We start from the raw sequence: 15,488 nt of genomic DNA, 5'->3' as shown, positions 1-15,488 counted from the left end.
GAGCTGTTGTGACAATATATACTTCCATTTCCTAACTTCTCAAGCAGCATCGGATATTTACCATGTTCCTACCCCACCATTTCCCCAAGGAGCTCAAGGTTTGCTAAACATAATTATTTCCCCTGACCTTCCATTTTATCCTCACAATAATCCCGTGAGACAGGCTAGGCTGAGAGATTGTGACTTAGCCAAGGTCACACGGCAAGCTTTGTGTCTGAACGGCATTTGAATCTGGGTCTCCCTAGTCCTAATCTAACACGCTAAACCACACTGACCTACAACGTTATCACAGTAAATTGTGGGTTGTTGTTTTTTTGAGGGGGAGCAGATGTAGTTGGTTGTTTTTTTGACGTAGAACTCATACTCTCAACTGAAAATGGTGTATACAGGTCAAGTATGCAAAATGAGATTTAACATATACACAGCAAAAGGCAGCTACCTACAGAAATTCAGGGCATCTTTGTGTTTGGCCTCATCACCTACAGCACACTGCGTGCAGTGATGGGCCCACCGTTTGAAAATTTGGAAACTGGAAATTAGCCCTGAAGGGTACAAAAAGAAATCCCTGATTTGGCAGATATTTTACCAGGGGACTTCCCGGTTCATAACAAACAGCCGAGATAGCTTTGCTAGAGTAATCCATTAAACGGTAAGCAACCCCTGTCAGGTCAGTCAGATTCGATTACCCTCAAGTCTTCTTGCCTCAATAAACAAGGTAGAGATAACAGGTGCAGGGCGGAGTTTCATAATTTACTGACAATTTCACACAACATCCGTCCTAGTCTTGTTAATGCAGGGACCGAGCCGCTCAAGTCTAAATCTACTTCCACCCCAAAAAAGGTCTTGTTGCGACAACAAATCTCAGCCACATGTGAAACCCTTTAAGCAACTGGTATGGATGAATAGGCACTTAAGCCCAGAGACAGTCAAGCCCCCATTTCCCCAAATGGCCTTGCTGCCAAGCCCTTTTGACAAAAATGATGCTTGGCCACATCTATCTTTATCTTCTGGGACTGGCAACTACAAATCACACTTCTCTGTAAGGGAAAGGAGGATTGGCATGTTGTTGCTGTTGTTTAGTCGTGTCCAACTCTTCGTGACCCTGTGGACCAGAGCATGCCAGGCACTCCTGTCTTCCACTGCCTCCCACAGTTTGGTCAAATTCATGCTGGTAGTTTCGAGAACACTATCCAACCATCTCGTCCTCTGTTGTCCCCTTCTCCTTGTGCCCTCCATCTTTCCCAACATCAGGGTCTTTTCCAGGGAGTCTTTTTTTCTCATGAGGGGGCCAAAGTATTGGAACCTAAGTTTCAGGATCTGTCCTTCCAGTGAGCACCCAGGGCTGATTTCCTTCAGAATGGAGAGGTTTGATCTTCTTGCAGTCAATGGGACTCACAAGAGTCTCCTCCAGCACCATAATTCAAAAGCATCAATTCTTCGGCGATCAGCCTTTTTTATGGTCCAGTTCTCACTTCCATACATCACTGCTGGGAAAACCATAGCTTTAACTATACGGACCTTTGTTGGCAAGGTGATGTCTTTGCTTTTTAAGATGCTGTCTAGGTTTGTCATTGCTTCTCTCCCAAGAAAGGGTTGGCATAGAGGTTTGCAATTGCTACTCCTGATGGCTGGCTTTTATGCTTTTCATTTGCATTGTCCTGGGTCATGTACCACTCTCAGCAGTTGTCACCTAAACATACAACTGAGGATTAATACAAAACTTGAACCCCCATTCTCCAAAGAGAGGTGACATTTGTTCCTCAGTGACACAATGATTCTCACTTGTTGAAACAACCTCCCCTCCAATGGCCATAGGTTCACAAAAACCATTGGTTTCTTTTGGCCGCTGAAAGCTTATTGTCCCTTCTCAGTGGCTGTTCCAAGACTTTTTTGAACTCCCTGCCTAGAGAAATTAGACTGCTTCCCTGGCAGTTAAATATCTATTTGCCCCAACAGGCTTTTGGGAACTGACTGATTTTACTGAAAGGGCTGGTGCCGTGCTGTTTTCGTTGCAATTATCTGTATGTTTTTAATAGATTACAGATAGATTTAACTCTATCAATGTTTAATTGGTTCCTCCCCCCCCTATGTTTTTAGCTGTTCTTATCTGTAAGCTACCTTGAGTCCTTGTCAGGGAAAAAGTGAGTATAACTAAACTAAGAATAAGAATAAGATTGTCCCCGGTATAAAAGGAAACTTCTTGGCAAAATTAGACTGAATCTTGCATTGTATAAATATAAGTTTGTAGGGAAGTTAACAGAAACTATATACGAAATATGTAACTGTGCGGTATAAGATAATCAACAGATAAAGTACAGTGAGACTAACTGGAAGCCATTTTTAATTTTTTGTTTTATAAGTTTTACAATCATTCACATCACTGGGAGTACAAATGATGTTAGTTATAAGAATTGTGTTGTTTCATATATTGCTATTGTCTGTTTGTCAATGTATAGTTTGTTTATTTGATTGTATGTCAGTTTGTTGGTTTGTTTGCTTTCCTGGCATAAATGTATCTATTTTAACACAATAAAGATATATCACAAAAAAGAAGAATAAGAATGTCCCCAAAATACTCCATTATGTTTGGAGTGGGTTTGAACTCTGACCTGCCACCGAAGTGTGACAGGAAATCACATGTCCATGCATTTTAATGCAGGCATGCCTTTAGGGTGTTATTCAGTCCTAATTTTTAAACAATAGTATTCCTCAAAATTGTACACAGGGAATCATTTGATTAGCGTTGTTTTCAGACTTTCCTTTCTGAATTGTAATGTGGCCATCTTACGTAACCTTTGTAAGAGTTGTTAAGAAATAAGCACCTTTTCCCCACCCATGCTCTTAAGATAAGGTGGATCATAACCAATTATACTGTTTTGGTATTCTAGAATTCATCCCTACTATGAATTTTCCCATAATCTGTGAAAATCGTCAGTGACTGCAGTCAGTTAATATACACTGGCAAGCTGTGTCTCTGAAGAAGCAAAGTATCTCCTTTATGGTTGCACAGATAAAGACTTAAGTAGGCTGACTTTCCACTGTTATACAGTGGTACCTCCGTTTATGAACTTAATTCGTTCCTGAGGTCCGTTCTTAAACCAAAGCCATTCTTAAACCCTAATGAGGCCTCCCGCCACCGGTACCCTTCCACTGTTCGGCTTCCGTTCGTAGACCGAGGTAAAGTTCACTAACCAGAAGACTACTTCCAGTTTTGCGGAGTTCTTATACCGAATAGTTCATAAACAGGGCCATAGCTGTCAACGTTTCCCTTTTTTAACGGGAAATTCCCTTATTCCGAATAGGATTCCTCGCAAGAAAAGGGAAAAGTTGACAGCTATGAACATGGCTGTTCTTAAACCGAGGTACAACTGTATTGCAAAAGGCAAAGATGGTCATAGTGGAAGGAGAGAGGAGTATCACTTTGTTTATGCTGACAGCCCTATATGCCTGGCACCAGCAATTGTAGTGGAAACCAATTCAGTTTAATACAAGGAATGCCAATAAGACACGTGTGTCTATGGTAGAAAGCCACAACCTGGGAAGGAAGAAAAAGAGACTGATAAACAGCAAGGAGAAGAAACGACTCAGAAATCAATCAAGCTGTCAGAGAAGTGAACACTTCAATATGTTCCAAACTAAAATATCCCATTTGTACCCCTGGCCTAAACTACAAATACTTTTGCCCTGTCACGATGAAGTTTGAACTAAGAGCTAAAAGACAAAAATAAGCCCTGTGAAACTTAATACAGATTGCCAAGACAGCATGTTGCTTTGAAGTTAACACATTCCCATCGTCTATTAACTCCATTAACGTGGTTTAAGATTGCACACAGAAGACCGAGAACAGCTGGTTTGCAGCCTTCAGAGTCAATTTATTAAGTAATAACATGTCAGACATCCCCTTACGTAACCCTTTTGCACGGGTGTTAAAACATAAACAAAAAAAAAGTACAAAAACAAGGCTATACCAAACCTTTGGTTTGGACAGTTCTGATGTTCATTTGCAACAGCAAAGCTATTCTGTGCTTGGGTTACAGCCGTGGATGTTTCCCTGCTGTATCCCTAGACTAAAATTGGGTGCTTCATGGCAGACATGCAAAAATCTGAATCTTGCACATTAGAGGGTCATAAATCATAGCACAGCTTACTCAGGTTGCAAGCTTGTGTTTAAGCAGCTGGACCAGCCAGGACAAAACAGGGAAAACTTTTTAAAAGTTAATTTGTGGCTTGATAGAACAAACTGATGCTCCTGGTTCATGCTATTTGACTGTGGGCATACGCAGGATGCCTAGGGACGCGGGTGGCGCTGTGGGTTAAACCACAGAGCCTAGGACTTGCCAATCAGAAGGCTGGCGGTTCGAATCCCTGCGACGGGGTGAGCTCCCGTTGCTCCGTCCCTGCTTCTGCCCACCTGGCAGTTCGAAAGCACATCAAAGTGCAAGTAGATAAATAGGTACCACTCTGGCAGGAAGGTAAATGGCATTTCCGTGCACTGCTCTGGTTCGCCAGAAGCGGCTTAGTCATGCTGGCCACATGACCTGGAAGCTGTACGCCGGCTCCCTCGGCCAATAAAGCGAGATGAGTGCCACAACCCCAGAGTCGGTCACAACTGGACCTAATGGTCAGGGGTCCCTTTACCTTTACCTTATACGCAGGATGCTAGTATTAAAGGTTCGGGGGTAATTTATTACCACTTCCAATAGCCACAGATTTGGTCACTTCAAGCGTATTGTTCCCTTTTGATCTACACGGCTTACACTTAGCCTGAGCTTTTTAGTCTCTTCCTGGAGCAACTTAGAGAATCTTGGAAGACACATGTCCCATGTGCTGTAGCATCAAGGTGTACAGTGGTACCTTGGTTTAAGAACAGCTTAGTTTATGAACAACTTGGATTAAGAACGCTGCAAATCCGGAAGTAGGTGTTTTAGTTTGTGAACTCTGCCTTGGAAGCAGAACATGTTCCGCTTCCTGTTGAGTGTGTTCCATTTGTAAATTGAGTCCCCCGCTGCTATGGGAAAGCATGCCTTGGTTTGAGAACGCTTTGGTTTAAGAACAGACTTCTGGAACGGATTAAGTTCGTAAACCGAGGTACCACTGTATATAACATTTCCTCACTTAAATGCTTTATTCTTGATCTGTTCTGTTATAGGGTTGCCATATTTCAAGAAGTGCAAATCCAGACACAGTTGCTTCAAAAAGTTGCTGAGCTTTTTTCTTTTCTTTTTTTACAATCTTCCAAATTTGCAATCAACAACAGTGGACAGCGGGGTGGCGAGAGGGCTTCCAAAATAACCGTCTAGGAGGCAACAAGGAAGCGGCCACTGAACAGCGCTTTTGCTTCCGCTGGAGAATGGACAAAATCCCAGACATTTACTATTAAATTGAAATTTTCCCCAGGGTGCCAATTTAGCCCCACCCCCCTGACATGACCGGAATTTTCCGGTATATATGTCTGTTAACGTTGAGAGCAAATTACGAAAGCTTTTCCTGTGCTTGGTACCATTGTAATAAGAGATGCATTCAGGCAGAGTCAGGGGAGGGAATCAAAGGAACGGGTGCAAGTGAGTATAGGATGGAGAAAAGGAAACCAAATTTCTAACCTACATTTATGTAAGTTGCTGCCCATCGCGCCCCCACAGAGCAGAGGTGTGGGGGAGGGGCGGAGGAAGAGTTAACAACATGCCTGAAACACATCAGCATTATGACATATTAAACCACACTCATCATTTAACCCAAGATCTCACAAGATTTATGTGGAAAAGGGCCCGTCTTCATCAAGTTTTGATGGGCTTTTAAACAGAAAGCAAAGCTGAGGAGCTGGAGAAGAATATTGCGGGCAGGTATCAAGCAACTCAGAGTGCAACCTATCAGAAAAATGTTGGATTTTTTTAGTTTTCGGTATCCCATTCTGTTTTTCTTTGTCTGCAGTGTGCGTACACATGTCTGTCTACCTTTGCCCATTTGCTCACAAGTCTAGTTGCTGCCCTACAAACTCCAGTTATTAACCTTTTCTCCAAAAAAAAAAAAAAAAGAAAGAAAGAAAAGAAAAAGAGAGGGAAAATGTTTCAGTTCAAAGAAGACCGAGAAAGAATAAGCCAAACATTTATTTTATTTCAATATTTCCAGGATGCTTCTCAGAGTTACCCAAATGACTGGAGCAGGGTGGGAAAATTGGATGCAACTTCAGGACTTGGCAAATATGGCAAAGAGATGGCAGACTTTCTCAGTGAAGAGAAGCTACTTTTAAACTCATGAGTACACGCTGTATCTCTTTGGTTTTAGGTTCACCAGTTACACAAGAAGGGGGAATGGTATGTGCTGCAGAAGGGGAATGGTATGTGCTTCCTTTTGTTTCAGGGACGGAAGGCAGTGAGGCCCAGTCACAACAGTGCTGAATCCTAGATTTCATTTTTTAAAAAAGGGATATTCCTCAATTCTGTCCTTAAAGAGACCACAAAAATGTGAAACAGAGATGAGCTACTCTCAATGTTATCGCTCCCTCAGTATGCCATGGGTCCTTTTTTTGCGATGAGATCTATTACAGTGGTTCCTTGGTTTACATATGCTTCAGGTTACATACACTTCAGGTTACATACTCCGCTAACCCAGAAATATTGCCTCGGGTTAAGAACTTTGCTTCAGGATGAGAACAGAAATCGGGCTCCGGTGACGCAGCAGCAGCAGGAGGCCCCATTAGCTAAAGAGGTGCTTCAGGTTAAGAACAGTTTCAGGTTAAGTACGGATCTTCGGAATGAATTAAGTACTTAACCTGAGGTACCACTGTATTAATATGCAGGCTGGGAGTGTGTGTGTGAACCACGTACTCCTTGGAGGAAAAGCTGGGCTATAAATGCAAAAAATAAGCTCTACTACTTAAGGAAGCTGGAGGGGCAAGCCAGATGGAGATGTCACACCAGTCGCAAAAACGCACCTGGCGCCTGGCTAATTTCGAACACTGGACTGTGTCCTGTGGAGTCTGTCAGAGGGGAGGGGGATAGAAAGTAAGAAGGAGTCCCCCCGCTGCACAAGACATCTGGCTGTAAAATCTATAAAGCCTTGGACAGCTCAGGACCGCAATACCTCAAGGGCCGCCTCTTTCTTTATGAATCTACCCGGACCCTGAGATCATCTTCTGAGGCCTTCCTTCATGTGCCTCCTCCTTGAGGGGTCCGGAGTGTGGCTCCCATCTGTGGAATGCTTTCCCCAGGGAAGTTTGCCTGGCGCCTTCATTATACACCTTTAGGCGCCAGGCAAAAATGTTCTTTTTTAACCAGGCCGTTGGTTGATCTGATTTACATCCTGTGCCCTTTTAAAATGTGGGTTGTTTTTTTTTGTTGGAGGGTGGCCACTGGTTTGTTGTTATTATTTTTATTATGTATTTTGTGGTTTTATATCATGATTTTATTCTGTGAACTGCCCTGAGACCCCAGGGGGAATAGGGCGGTATATAAATTAAATAAATAAGCTGGTAGTTCGATCCCCACCCAGGAAGGGCTGGATTCCTGCACTGCAGGGGGCTGGAGGAGATGACTAGACGACCCCTGGGGATCCCCTGCAACTACTCACCTTGCCACAACCCGGCGGCCCCCAGAGGATGAACGAGGGGATTTCGTGCACTTCCAGCAGGGAGCGCAGGAGCGTCCGTTCGCCCAGCGCTTGATCCTGCCCCACGTAGTCTTCCAGGAGGCTGGGCCGCAGCTTGTCCGCCAGGGGCTTCCCTTCCAGCTTTCGGGCCAGGCTTTCCCAGCCCAGCTCGGAGCCACGCGCACCTGAGCCCCGATGATCCTCCCCGTCCGGCTGTTTCTCTCCCGTTTGCGCCCGGGATGGAGATGGAGATGGAGACGGGGCGGCAGCAGCAGCAGAGGCGCCCCGAGGTGTCCCGGAGCTCCTGGCCTTGTGGAAAAGGGAGAACAGCGGGGCTGAATCGGGTTTCGCCATCCCCGCGCGCTCTTCCCCGCTGCTCCTCTCCGGGGAGTTGGAGAGGCGAATTTTCTTCCGGCAAGACGCGCCCATCCCCGCGTCCTTTGGGCTGCTGCTGCTGCTGCCGTCGATGCCGCTTCGCTCCGCATCTTCGCCGCCTCCCGCTTCGCTTTGCTGCTGCAAACATCTGTCCAGATGTGAGTTGATGCAGGTGGCGGGGAGCTCCCGCAGGCAAACGGGGCAGCTCACGAAAAGCCCTTCCTCCACGCCCGCTCCTTCCATTTCCAGGGCCAAGGAAAGAGAGGGGAATCCCACGGAATTAAGGCTGAGCCCCTTGGCTTCTCCCCCTTCCCTCTTGGGAAGGCACCCGCTTTAGGGATCCTCTCCAAGGAGACAGCGCTCCAAAACAGCCAAAACGAAACCAGAAGTTGAGCTATAGGAACTTGCCCGGGCAGGAAGAGGGGAAAAGTCAACACCTCCTTTCACGACAAACCCAGCGGGCTGTCGGGAATCGTAGTTCTTTATGCGGGAGGAGCGTAAAGGTCCTGCCATAGCTGTCAACTTTTCCCTTTTTTAAAGGGGAATTCCCTTATTCCGAATAGGATTCCTCGCAAGAAAAGGGAAAAGTTGACAGCTATGGGTCCTGCCGGGCTCGACTGAAGTTGGATCCGAGCTTGAGAGGCGGACAGAAAATGCCATAATCGCTAACGTTTGTTGTGCATAATGTGCACAGCCTTTTATACAAATTAGACATACCTATTACACATTACAGTAGTAATCAATGTATTTGATACTTTACAGAATTGCTTAGTCAAAAATAGACAGACCCTGCCCACAAGGAGCTTACAATTTAGAACAGACAAAGTTGAACTCAACAAACGGAGGAGAGGAAGATAATAATAACAATAATAACAATAATAACAATAATAATAATTTATTATTTATACCCCGCCCATCTGGCTGGGCCTCCCCAGCCACTCTGGGCGGCTTCCATAGAACCCCAAAATACAGTAAAATATCACACGTTAAAAACTTCCCTGAACAGGGCTGCCTTAAGATGTCTTCTGAATGTCAGGTAGTTGTTTATCGCTTTGACATCTGCTGGAAGGGCGTTCCACAGGGCGGGCGCCACTACCAAGAAGGCCCTCTGCCTGGTTCCCTGTAGCTTTGCTTCTCGCAATGAGGGAACCGCCAGAAGGCCCTCGGCGCTGGACCTCAGCGTCCGGGCAGAATGATGGGGGTGGAGACGCTCCTTCAGGTATACTGGACCGAGGCCGTTTAGAGCTTTAAAGGTCAGCACCAACACTTTGAATTGTGCTCGGAAACGTACTGGGAGCCAATGTAGGTCTTTCAAGACCGGTGTTATATGGTCTCGGCGGCCGCCCCCAGTCACCAGTCTAGCTGCCGCATTCTGGATTAGTTGTAGTTTCCGAGTCACCTTCAAAGGTAGCCCCATGTAGAGTGCATTGCAGTAGTCCAAGCGGGAGATAACCAGAGCATGCACCACTCTGGCGAGACAGTCCGCAGGCAGATAGGGTCTCAGCCTACGTACCAGATGGAGCTGGTAAACAGCTGCCCTGGACACAGATTTGACCTGTGCCTCCATGGACAGCTGTGAGTCCAAAATGACTCCCAGGCTGCGCACCTGGTCCTTCAGGGGCACAGTTACCCCATTCAGGACCAGGGAATCCTCCACACCTGCCCGCCTCCTGTCCCCCCAAAACAGAACTTCTGTCTTGTCAGGATTCAACCTCAATCTGTTAGCCGCCATCCATCCTCCAACCGCCTCCAGACACTCACGCAGGACCTTCACCGCCTTCACTGGTTCTGATTTAAAAGAGAGGTAGAGCTGGGTATCATCCGCATACTGATGAACACCCAGTCCAAACCCCCTGATGATCTCTCCCAGCGGCTGCATGTAAATGTTGAAAAGCATGGGGGAGAGGACAGAACCCTGAGGCACCCCACAAGTGAGAGCCCAGGGGTCTGAACACTCATCACCCACCACCACTTTCTGAACACGGCCCAGGAGGAAGGAGCGGAACCACTGTATGACAGTGCCCCCAGCTCCCAGCCCCTCAAGACGGTCCAGAAGGATGCTATGGTCGATGGTATCAAACGCCGCTGAGAGATCCAGCAGAACTAGGAAACAGCTCTCACCTTTGTCCCTAGAGTGGTACCTCAGGTTATGTTATGTACTGAGTTGAATAGGATCCAAACTGCAGCAGTCTGATTGGTCCTAGAACAATGCAGCAGTATGATTGGTTGGCAGGAACCACCCAATCCTGCTCCAGATAGAAGTGAATCCACAACCTGATTGGCTTACAGTAGAATTCCGGAATTAGCCAATCATGTGCAGCCCATTGTGTAAATAATGTATATAAAGCAGATACTGTGAGGGGACATTCATTCATTCCTCCTCACCACTATGAGCTGAATAAAGAGCATGAAATCACTTTGCGACTCTGAGTATATTTCAGGTTACATACGCTTCAGGTTCCATATGCTTCAGGTTACATACGCTTCAGGTTACAGACTCCGCTAACCCAGAAATAGTGCTTCAGGTTAAGAACTTTGCTTCAGGATGAGAACAGAAATCGTGCTACTGCGGCGCGGCAGCAGCAGCAGCAGCAGCAGCAGCAGCAGCAGCAGCAAGAGGCCCCATTAGCTAAAGTGGTGCTTCAGGTTAAGAACAGTTTCAGGTTAAGAACAGACCTCCGAAACGAATTAAGTACTTAACCTGAGGTACCATTGTACTCACCTCAGTACAGGGGCACTCAGTGGGCAGGTTTTTCAGTCCTGTCCCATGGATACTTGCTTCCAAGACTCAAGCCTCAAGAAGATAGAACTGCACACTAAACCCACCCCACCCCCGAAATTTGGGGAGCCCTCTGTTCAGGGATTTGGCGGTTGTGAAAGCTTTTGTACACTAAGCATCATCCTCGTGATTATTAGGGATCAGGCCCTAAGGAATCTCCGTGGTCAAAGGCTACAAATTAAAGTTCAGTTGTGCATGCTTTTGAAACACTCTGTTTTGTGGCAATCGATTGAAGATTTGCTCAATAGACACATGCAGGTCTGGCTGCTATGTTGTTCTGAATACATGGCTTTGCTGGATGCTAAGTTTGCCGCCATGTAAACACATTCTATTTGTTTCCTTTTACTGCAGACAACAGACAGGAGATATCGGGAGCCACTCCTATTCGGTACTTTACGGAACAATGATGGAGAAACACGTAGTAGCTTACCATTCGAAATTCTATAAGATCAACCGGATGGATGAAATGAACACGCGGTATTACAACAGCCGGGAGGACACCATGGCGTTCTTCCAAAACTTGGAGACAGTCAAAAGTGAAGAAGAGGTATGTGAAGATTACAAATGTGTGTGTGCGCGCACACACACACACACACACAGAATCATCCATTCACACACACTTGTGTGTGTATAAAATGTTACAAACTATTGGTCTGCTTTCTGAGGCATCAGATGGTTGTTGAACCGAGAAGCATGAAACGTATTCTCTTATTGAAAATATAAAATTATTCCAAGCAGGTCGTGGCCAATACATTTTGGTGCCTGAGGCAAACCACAAAATGATGCCTCCCTCACCAGCAGGGAAGAAGGGGGTGAGTGAAGATGTACGCCAGGAACATCTGCTGCCAGTGTGGCTCCTGTCGCCTGAGGCGGTCGCCTTATCTTGCCTCGTGGCGAGTCTCGATTCAAAGGCTGATTTGACTAAGGATAGTCAAAAAGTTGGTCCACTTGATGATTCCTAGGGTAGAAGATGTCATGTTGCACATGGGTGTAGGATTGAGGTAAGGCTGTGGTGGTTTGAAAGTGGTGTATAAACAATTTCAGTAAATGAATACAGTTGAAAGCAGTTGGATTAGTTGAGGAAGGCGACAGGACTGAGAGCTTATGGTTTCCGTATTGCCTGTGTGAAAGTTTTCAAAGGATTGAAATAAAAGGTGCTATGAGGTTTCAAGGTGTCTTACAGTGTAAGACCACATGATTATGGCCATATGTGATTATGTCTGTTTTGAAACCAGCAGGAATGTTTCAGACCATGTGGCCTTGTGTTTGTGTTAGAAAGCTGTACACTGCTACCTTGGTTCCCGAACTGCTTAGTTGACAAACAAATTGGCTCCCAAACACCGCAAACCTGGAAGTAAGTGTTCCGGTTTGTGAATGTTTTTTGGAAGTCAAATGTAAGGTTTTAAACATCTAGGCAGTACCCCCATGTTTTATTGCTGCGAGTGACCGGACAAATCCTTGTGCGTAAATTTGGTGCAAAAAGATTGTGCAATCTAAGATTACAATTTTTAAGGTTGCTGGTAGGAGGTTTATTTTGTACATGCTCGGTTGTTTCAAAAGGCAAAGGAAGTAATTTTAAAAGATCTTTGCACTTGGCTAATTGTGAAGGGTATCTGAAATTAATCTCACACAAGGAGCAATTGCACAACTTTCCTCTAGGTGGAAGTCTCCTCCACGTTGAGCACTCCACAAAATATCGTCCTCCTTCTCCCGTCCACTTTTTGCTATATTAAAGGGAATCATGCAGGAGCAGTGACGGCAAATTTCACCTGTGGTTTTAATTAGTTAAAAATAGGTTTCATTAAGAAAAGAAAAAGCCCTGCATGGTTACTTCCAAGTACATGTATTGTGTTTGGATCGTGGTATTGACTGCTAGGTTTCAAACTGTATTTCGTATATATTTCCCTTCTACATACAACCGCATTTGGGTCAGAACTTTCATATTGCTTAAATTGAGGTTGGGGCGACAGGACAGATGTGTGGGCAAGAAGGGAAAACACAGAGAACCCAAGCATAGCTGTCAACCTCCCCCTTTTTAAAGGGAAATTCCCTTATTCCGAATAGGATTCCTCGCAAGAAAAGGGAAAAGTTGACATCTATGAACCCAGGTAAGCGCTGCACTCCTGAAGCTTCTCACCACTTAGAGAAATTGGAAACAGTACTTTTATGCACACAGCCTGAAAAGCATCCAGATAAGCTTGAACACTGACCGCTTGGCAGATTGGCTTTCCAAACCATGCAGTTACAAACTTTAGCCAGTGCTATCGCTAATTTGCAGACCCTCCAAATCTCCCTTTTTTCTAGGGACAGCCCTGGATTTACAGAAGCTGTCCCAGTTTCCAAATTGATCCCAGAATGTCCCGCTTTCCCATAGGATGTCCCTATTTTTGTCAGAGAAACGTTGAAGAGTATGGTTGTTGTTGTTTAGTCATTTAGTCGTGTCCGACTCTTCATGACCCCATGGACCAGAGCACACCAGGCACTCCTGTCTTCCACTGCCTCCCGCAGTTTGGTCAGACTCATGTTTGTAGCTTCGAGGACACTGTCCAACCATCTCGTCCTCTGTCGTCCCCTTCTCCTTGTGCCTTCCATCTTTCCCAACATCAGGGTCTTTTCCAGGGAGTCTTCTCTTCTCATGAGGTGGCCAAAGTATTGGAGCCTCAGCTTCACAATCTGTCCTTCCAGTGAGCACTCAGGGCTAATTTCCTTCAGAATGGATAAGTTTAATCTCCTTGCAGTCCACGGGACTCTCAGGAGTCTCCTCCAGCACCATAATTCAAAAGCATCAATTCTTCAGTGATCAGCCTTCTTTATGGTCCAGCTCTGGGAAAACCATAGCTTTAACTATACGCACCCCTCAGCCAATAAAGCGAGATGAGTGCCGCAACCCCAGAGTCGGCCACAACTGGACCTAATGGTCAGGGGTCCCTTTACCTTTTTATATTGGCCAATGCCCAACTTTAACATTTAACATATGTAACAGATTTCCACCCCTTGTTTTGATGTCTCTGCCCTCCGCCCACACCCAAGTCCCTTGCATCTCCTTGCATCTTTTCCCCCTCTCCTCCCTTTTCAGATCTGAGAGGGCTAGAAAACGACAGAGCAGATGGCTTGCAGCAGACGTTAGGAACTGCTGAGGTTGATGCTCGCAGCCCTGGCCCATTTGAGAATGTCAGATGAATTATCTTCCAAGCGAGGCTCTGCCCATCTTCTCTGCACCTGTTTCGTGCTTGTCACAGGGCCATCACGTTGCTTCCCTTATAGGTCCGATCGAGTTTGCTGGTGGATTCCTTCCAGCCGGCAGCATATCCATGCCTTCCATAGCTAGGTACTTCTGGCTGGGCTGAGCAAGGCCACTGAATGAGCCCGGCAAAATTTCCCTAGCAATGCCCCAAACCTGCCCCCAATGCTAAAACATCCCCACCCCACCCACCCCAAAATGGGTCTCCTTTCGAAAGGAAAAGCTGTCTGGATCGCTGGCTGCCTCTGCTTCTTAGCCTCATTCCTTTGGCACGTGCTGTGGACTCTCTTACTAAACCATGGAAGCAAGAGAAAGACCGAAGTATCTGCAGACACACAGGTAGCTGAAGTACTTTTGAGGAGGGGGGGGGGATGCATTTCCATAGCAGGCTTGCCGTTTGATACAGAGTCAACTGTTGATAGTTTCCAAAAACAGGTTATGGTGCCCAGGCAACATTCTCTTTATACGCTTTAAACGTTTCCCTAAGTGTATATTTTCTTTTGGGCTTGTTGTATTTGAAAAACTGATAAAAATGCAGTTTTAGAAACTGGAAGAAGGGGACGAAATAGAAGTGCAAGATGATGTATTCTAGAGTTATATATCATAATAAGTTGGTGTAGAATTCTAGGCATATTTTGTCTTCACATTTTGAAACATTGCATCCTTCCACCTTCATGGCCATCCTAAATTCTCATTGATCCATGAAACATCCTCTAGTGACCTCTGCTGGGAGAGACAATGTTTGTAGTTAGCTAAACTGTTACTTGTACCATTCATTATCAAGTCAACCCACTATTTGAACCCTCCATCCGTTGGTATGCATGTTTTGGTCTCCTGCGTTCTCTCCCCTGACTTCTCCTGGGACTTCTCCATTCCAACAGGCAAATTTCCATTATTTTACCCATTATTCGGTAGAGAGGTCACCATGTCTTCTCTTTTCCCTCCTCATTTCCCCAAGCAGGAACAGATTTCCCATAGGATCGATTCGTATTTGATGATTGCAAAACAATGGTTTTATAAATGAAGGCATATATTTATTTTTATTCCTCAGTTAAGGACTCAAAGCTGGTCTTGGCATGTGTAAGATTATTCAGTTAGGAAAAAAATGGTAAGCATGGTTTCGCTCAGTGGTGATGGAGCGGAGCAAATATAGGTGGAATAACCCTCCTCTTTTGCGATCAAGTACATAGCTTGGAGATGCTCCTTTGCCCAGGGTTGTCATTGGAGACACAGCTGGCCTTCCAACTCTGGCTGGTTCACCAGTCATGGTTGTTCTTGGACCAAGATAGTCTGGAATCAGTAACCCATGCTCTGAGGACCTTGCACTTGGATTATTTTTTTATATGCCCTACATAACGCTGACCCTAAATGCTGTTTGGAAGTGGTGAAGCAAGTGGCTGCCTGGTTCCTCATTGGAACAGCCGGACTGGAAGGTGTAATACCTATCCTAAATAAGGTAAAGGTAAAGGGACCCTTGACCATTAGGTCCAGTCGTAGCCGACTCTGGGG

The 15,488-nt window shown here is 45.6% G+C and overlaps 2 protein-coding genes across 3 annotated transcripts in view; one reads left to right on the top strand and one right to left on the bottom strand.

Annotated features, from left to right (window-relative positions):
• Nucleotides 1–8,401, bottom strand: part of WRNIP1 (WRN helicase interacting protein 1) — a 41,982-nt gene extending 33,581 nt beyond the window's left edge. The window contains exon 1 of the mRNA XM_083519398.1: nucleotides 7,567–8,401. Within this exon, the coding sequence (XP_083375524.1) occupies nucleotides 7,567–8,202 (636 nt within the window). The 5' untranslated portion in view covers nucleotides 8,203–8,401. The remainder of the gene's footprint in view (nucleotides 1–7,566) is intronic.
• The window catches only part of MYLK4 (myosin light chain kinase family member 4), a 797,874-nt gene that overhangs the window by 11,352 nt on the left and 771,034 nt on the right, over nucleotides 1–15,488 (top strand). For both annotated transcript variants that reach the window (XR_014529601.1, XM_083519289.1), the window contains exon 2: nucleotides 11,090–11,285. Coding sequence is in view for 1 of the 2 variants with exons in the window: in XM_083519289.1 (XP_083375415.1) it covers nucleotides 11,090–11,285 (196 nt within the window). In the remaining variant the exon portion in view is untranslated. The remainder of the gene's footprint in view (nucleotides 1–11,089; nucleotides 11,286–15,488) is intronic.

Source organism: Podarcis liolepis, assembly GCF_965112155.1.
Source record: "Podarcis liolepis genome assembly, chromosome: 8".
Classification (NCBI taxonomy): domain Eukaryota; kingdom Metazoa; phylum Chordata; class Lepidosauria; order Squamata; family Lacertidae; genus Podarcis; species Podarcis liolepis.
This window is presented reverse-complemented; position numbering and strand designations above follow the sequence as displayed.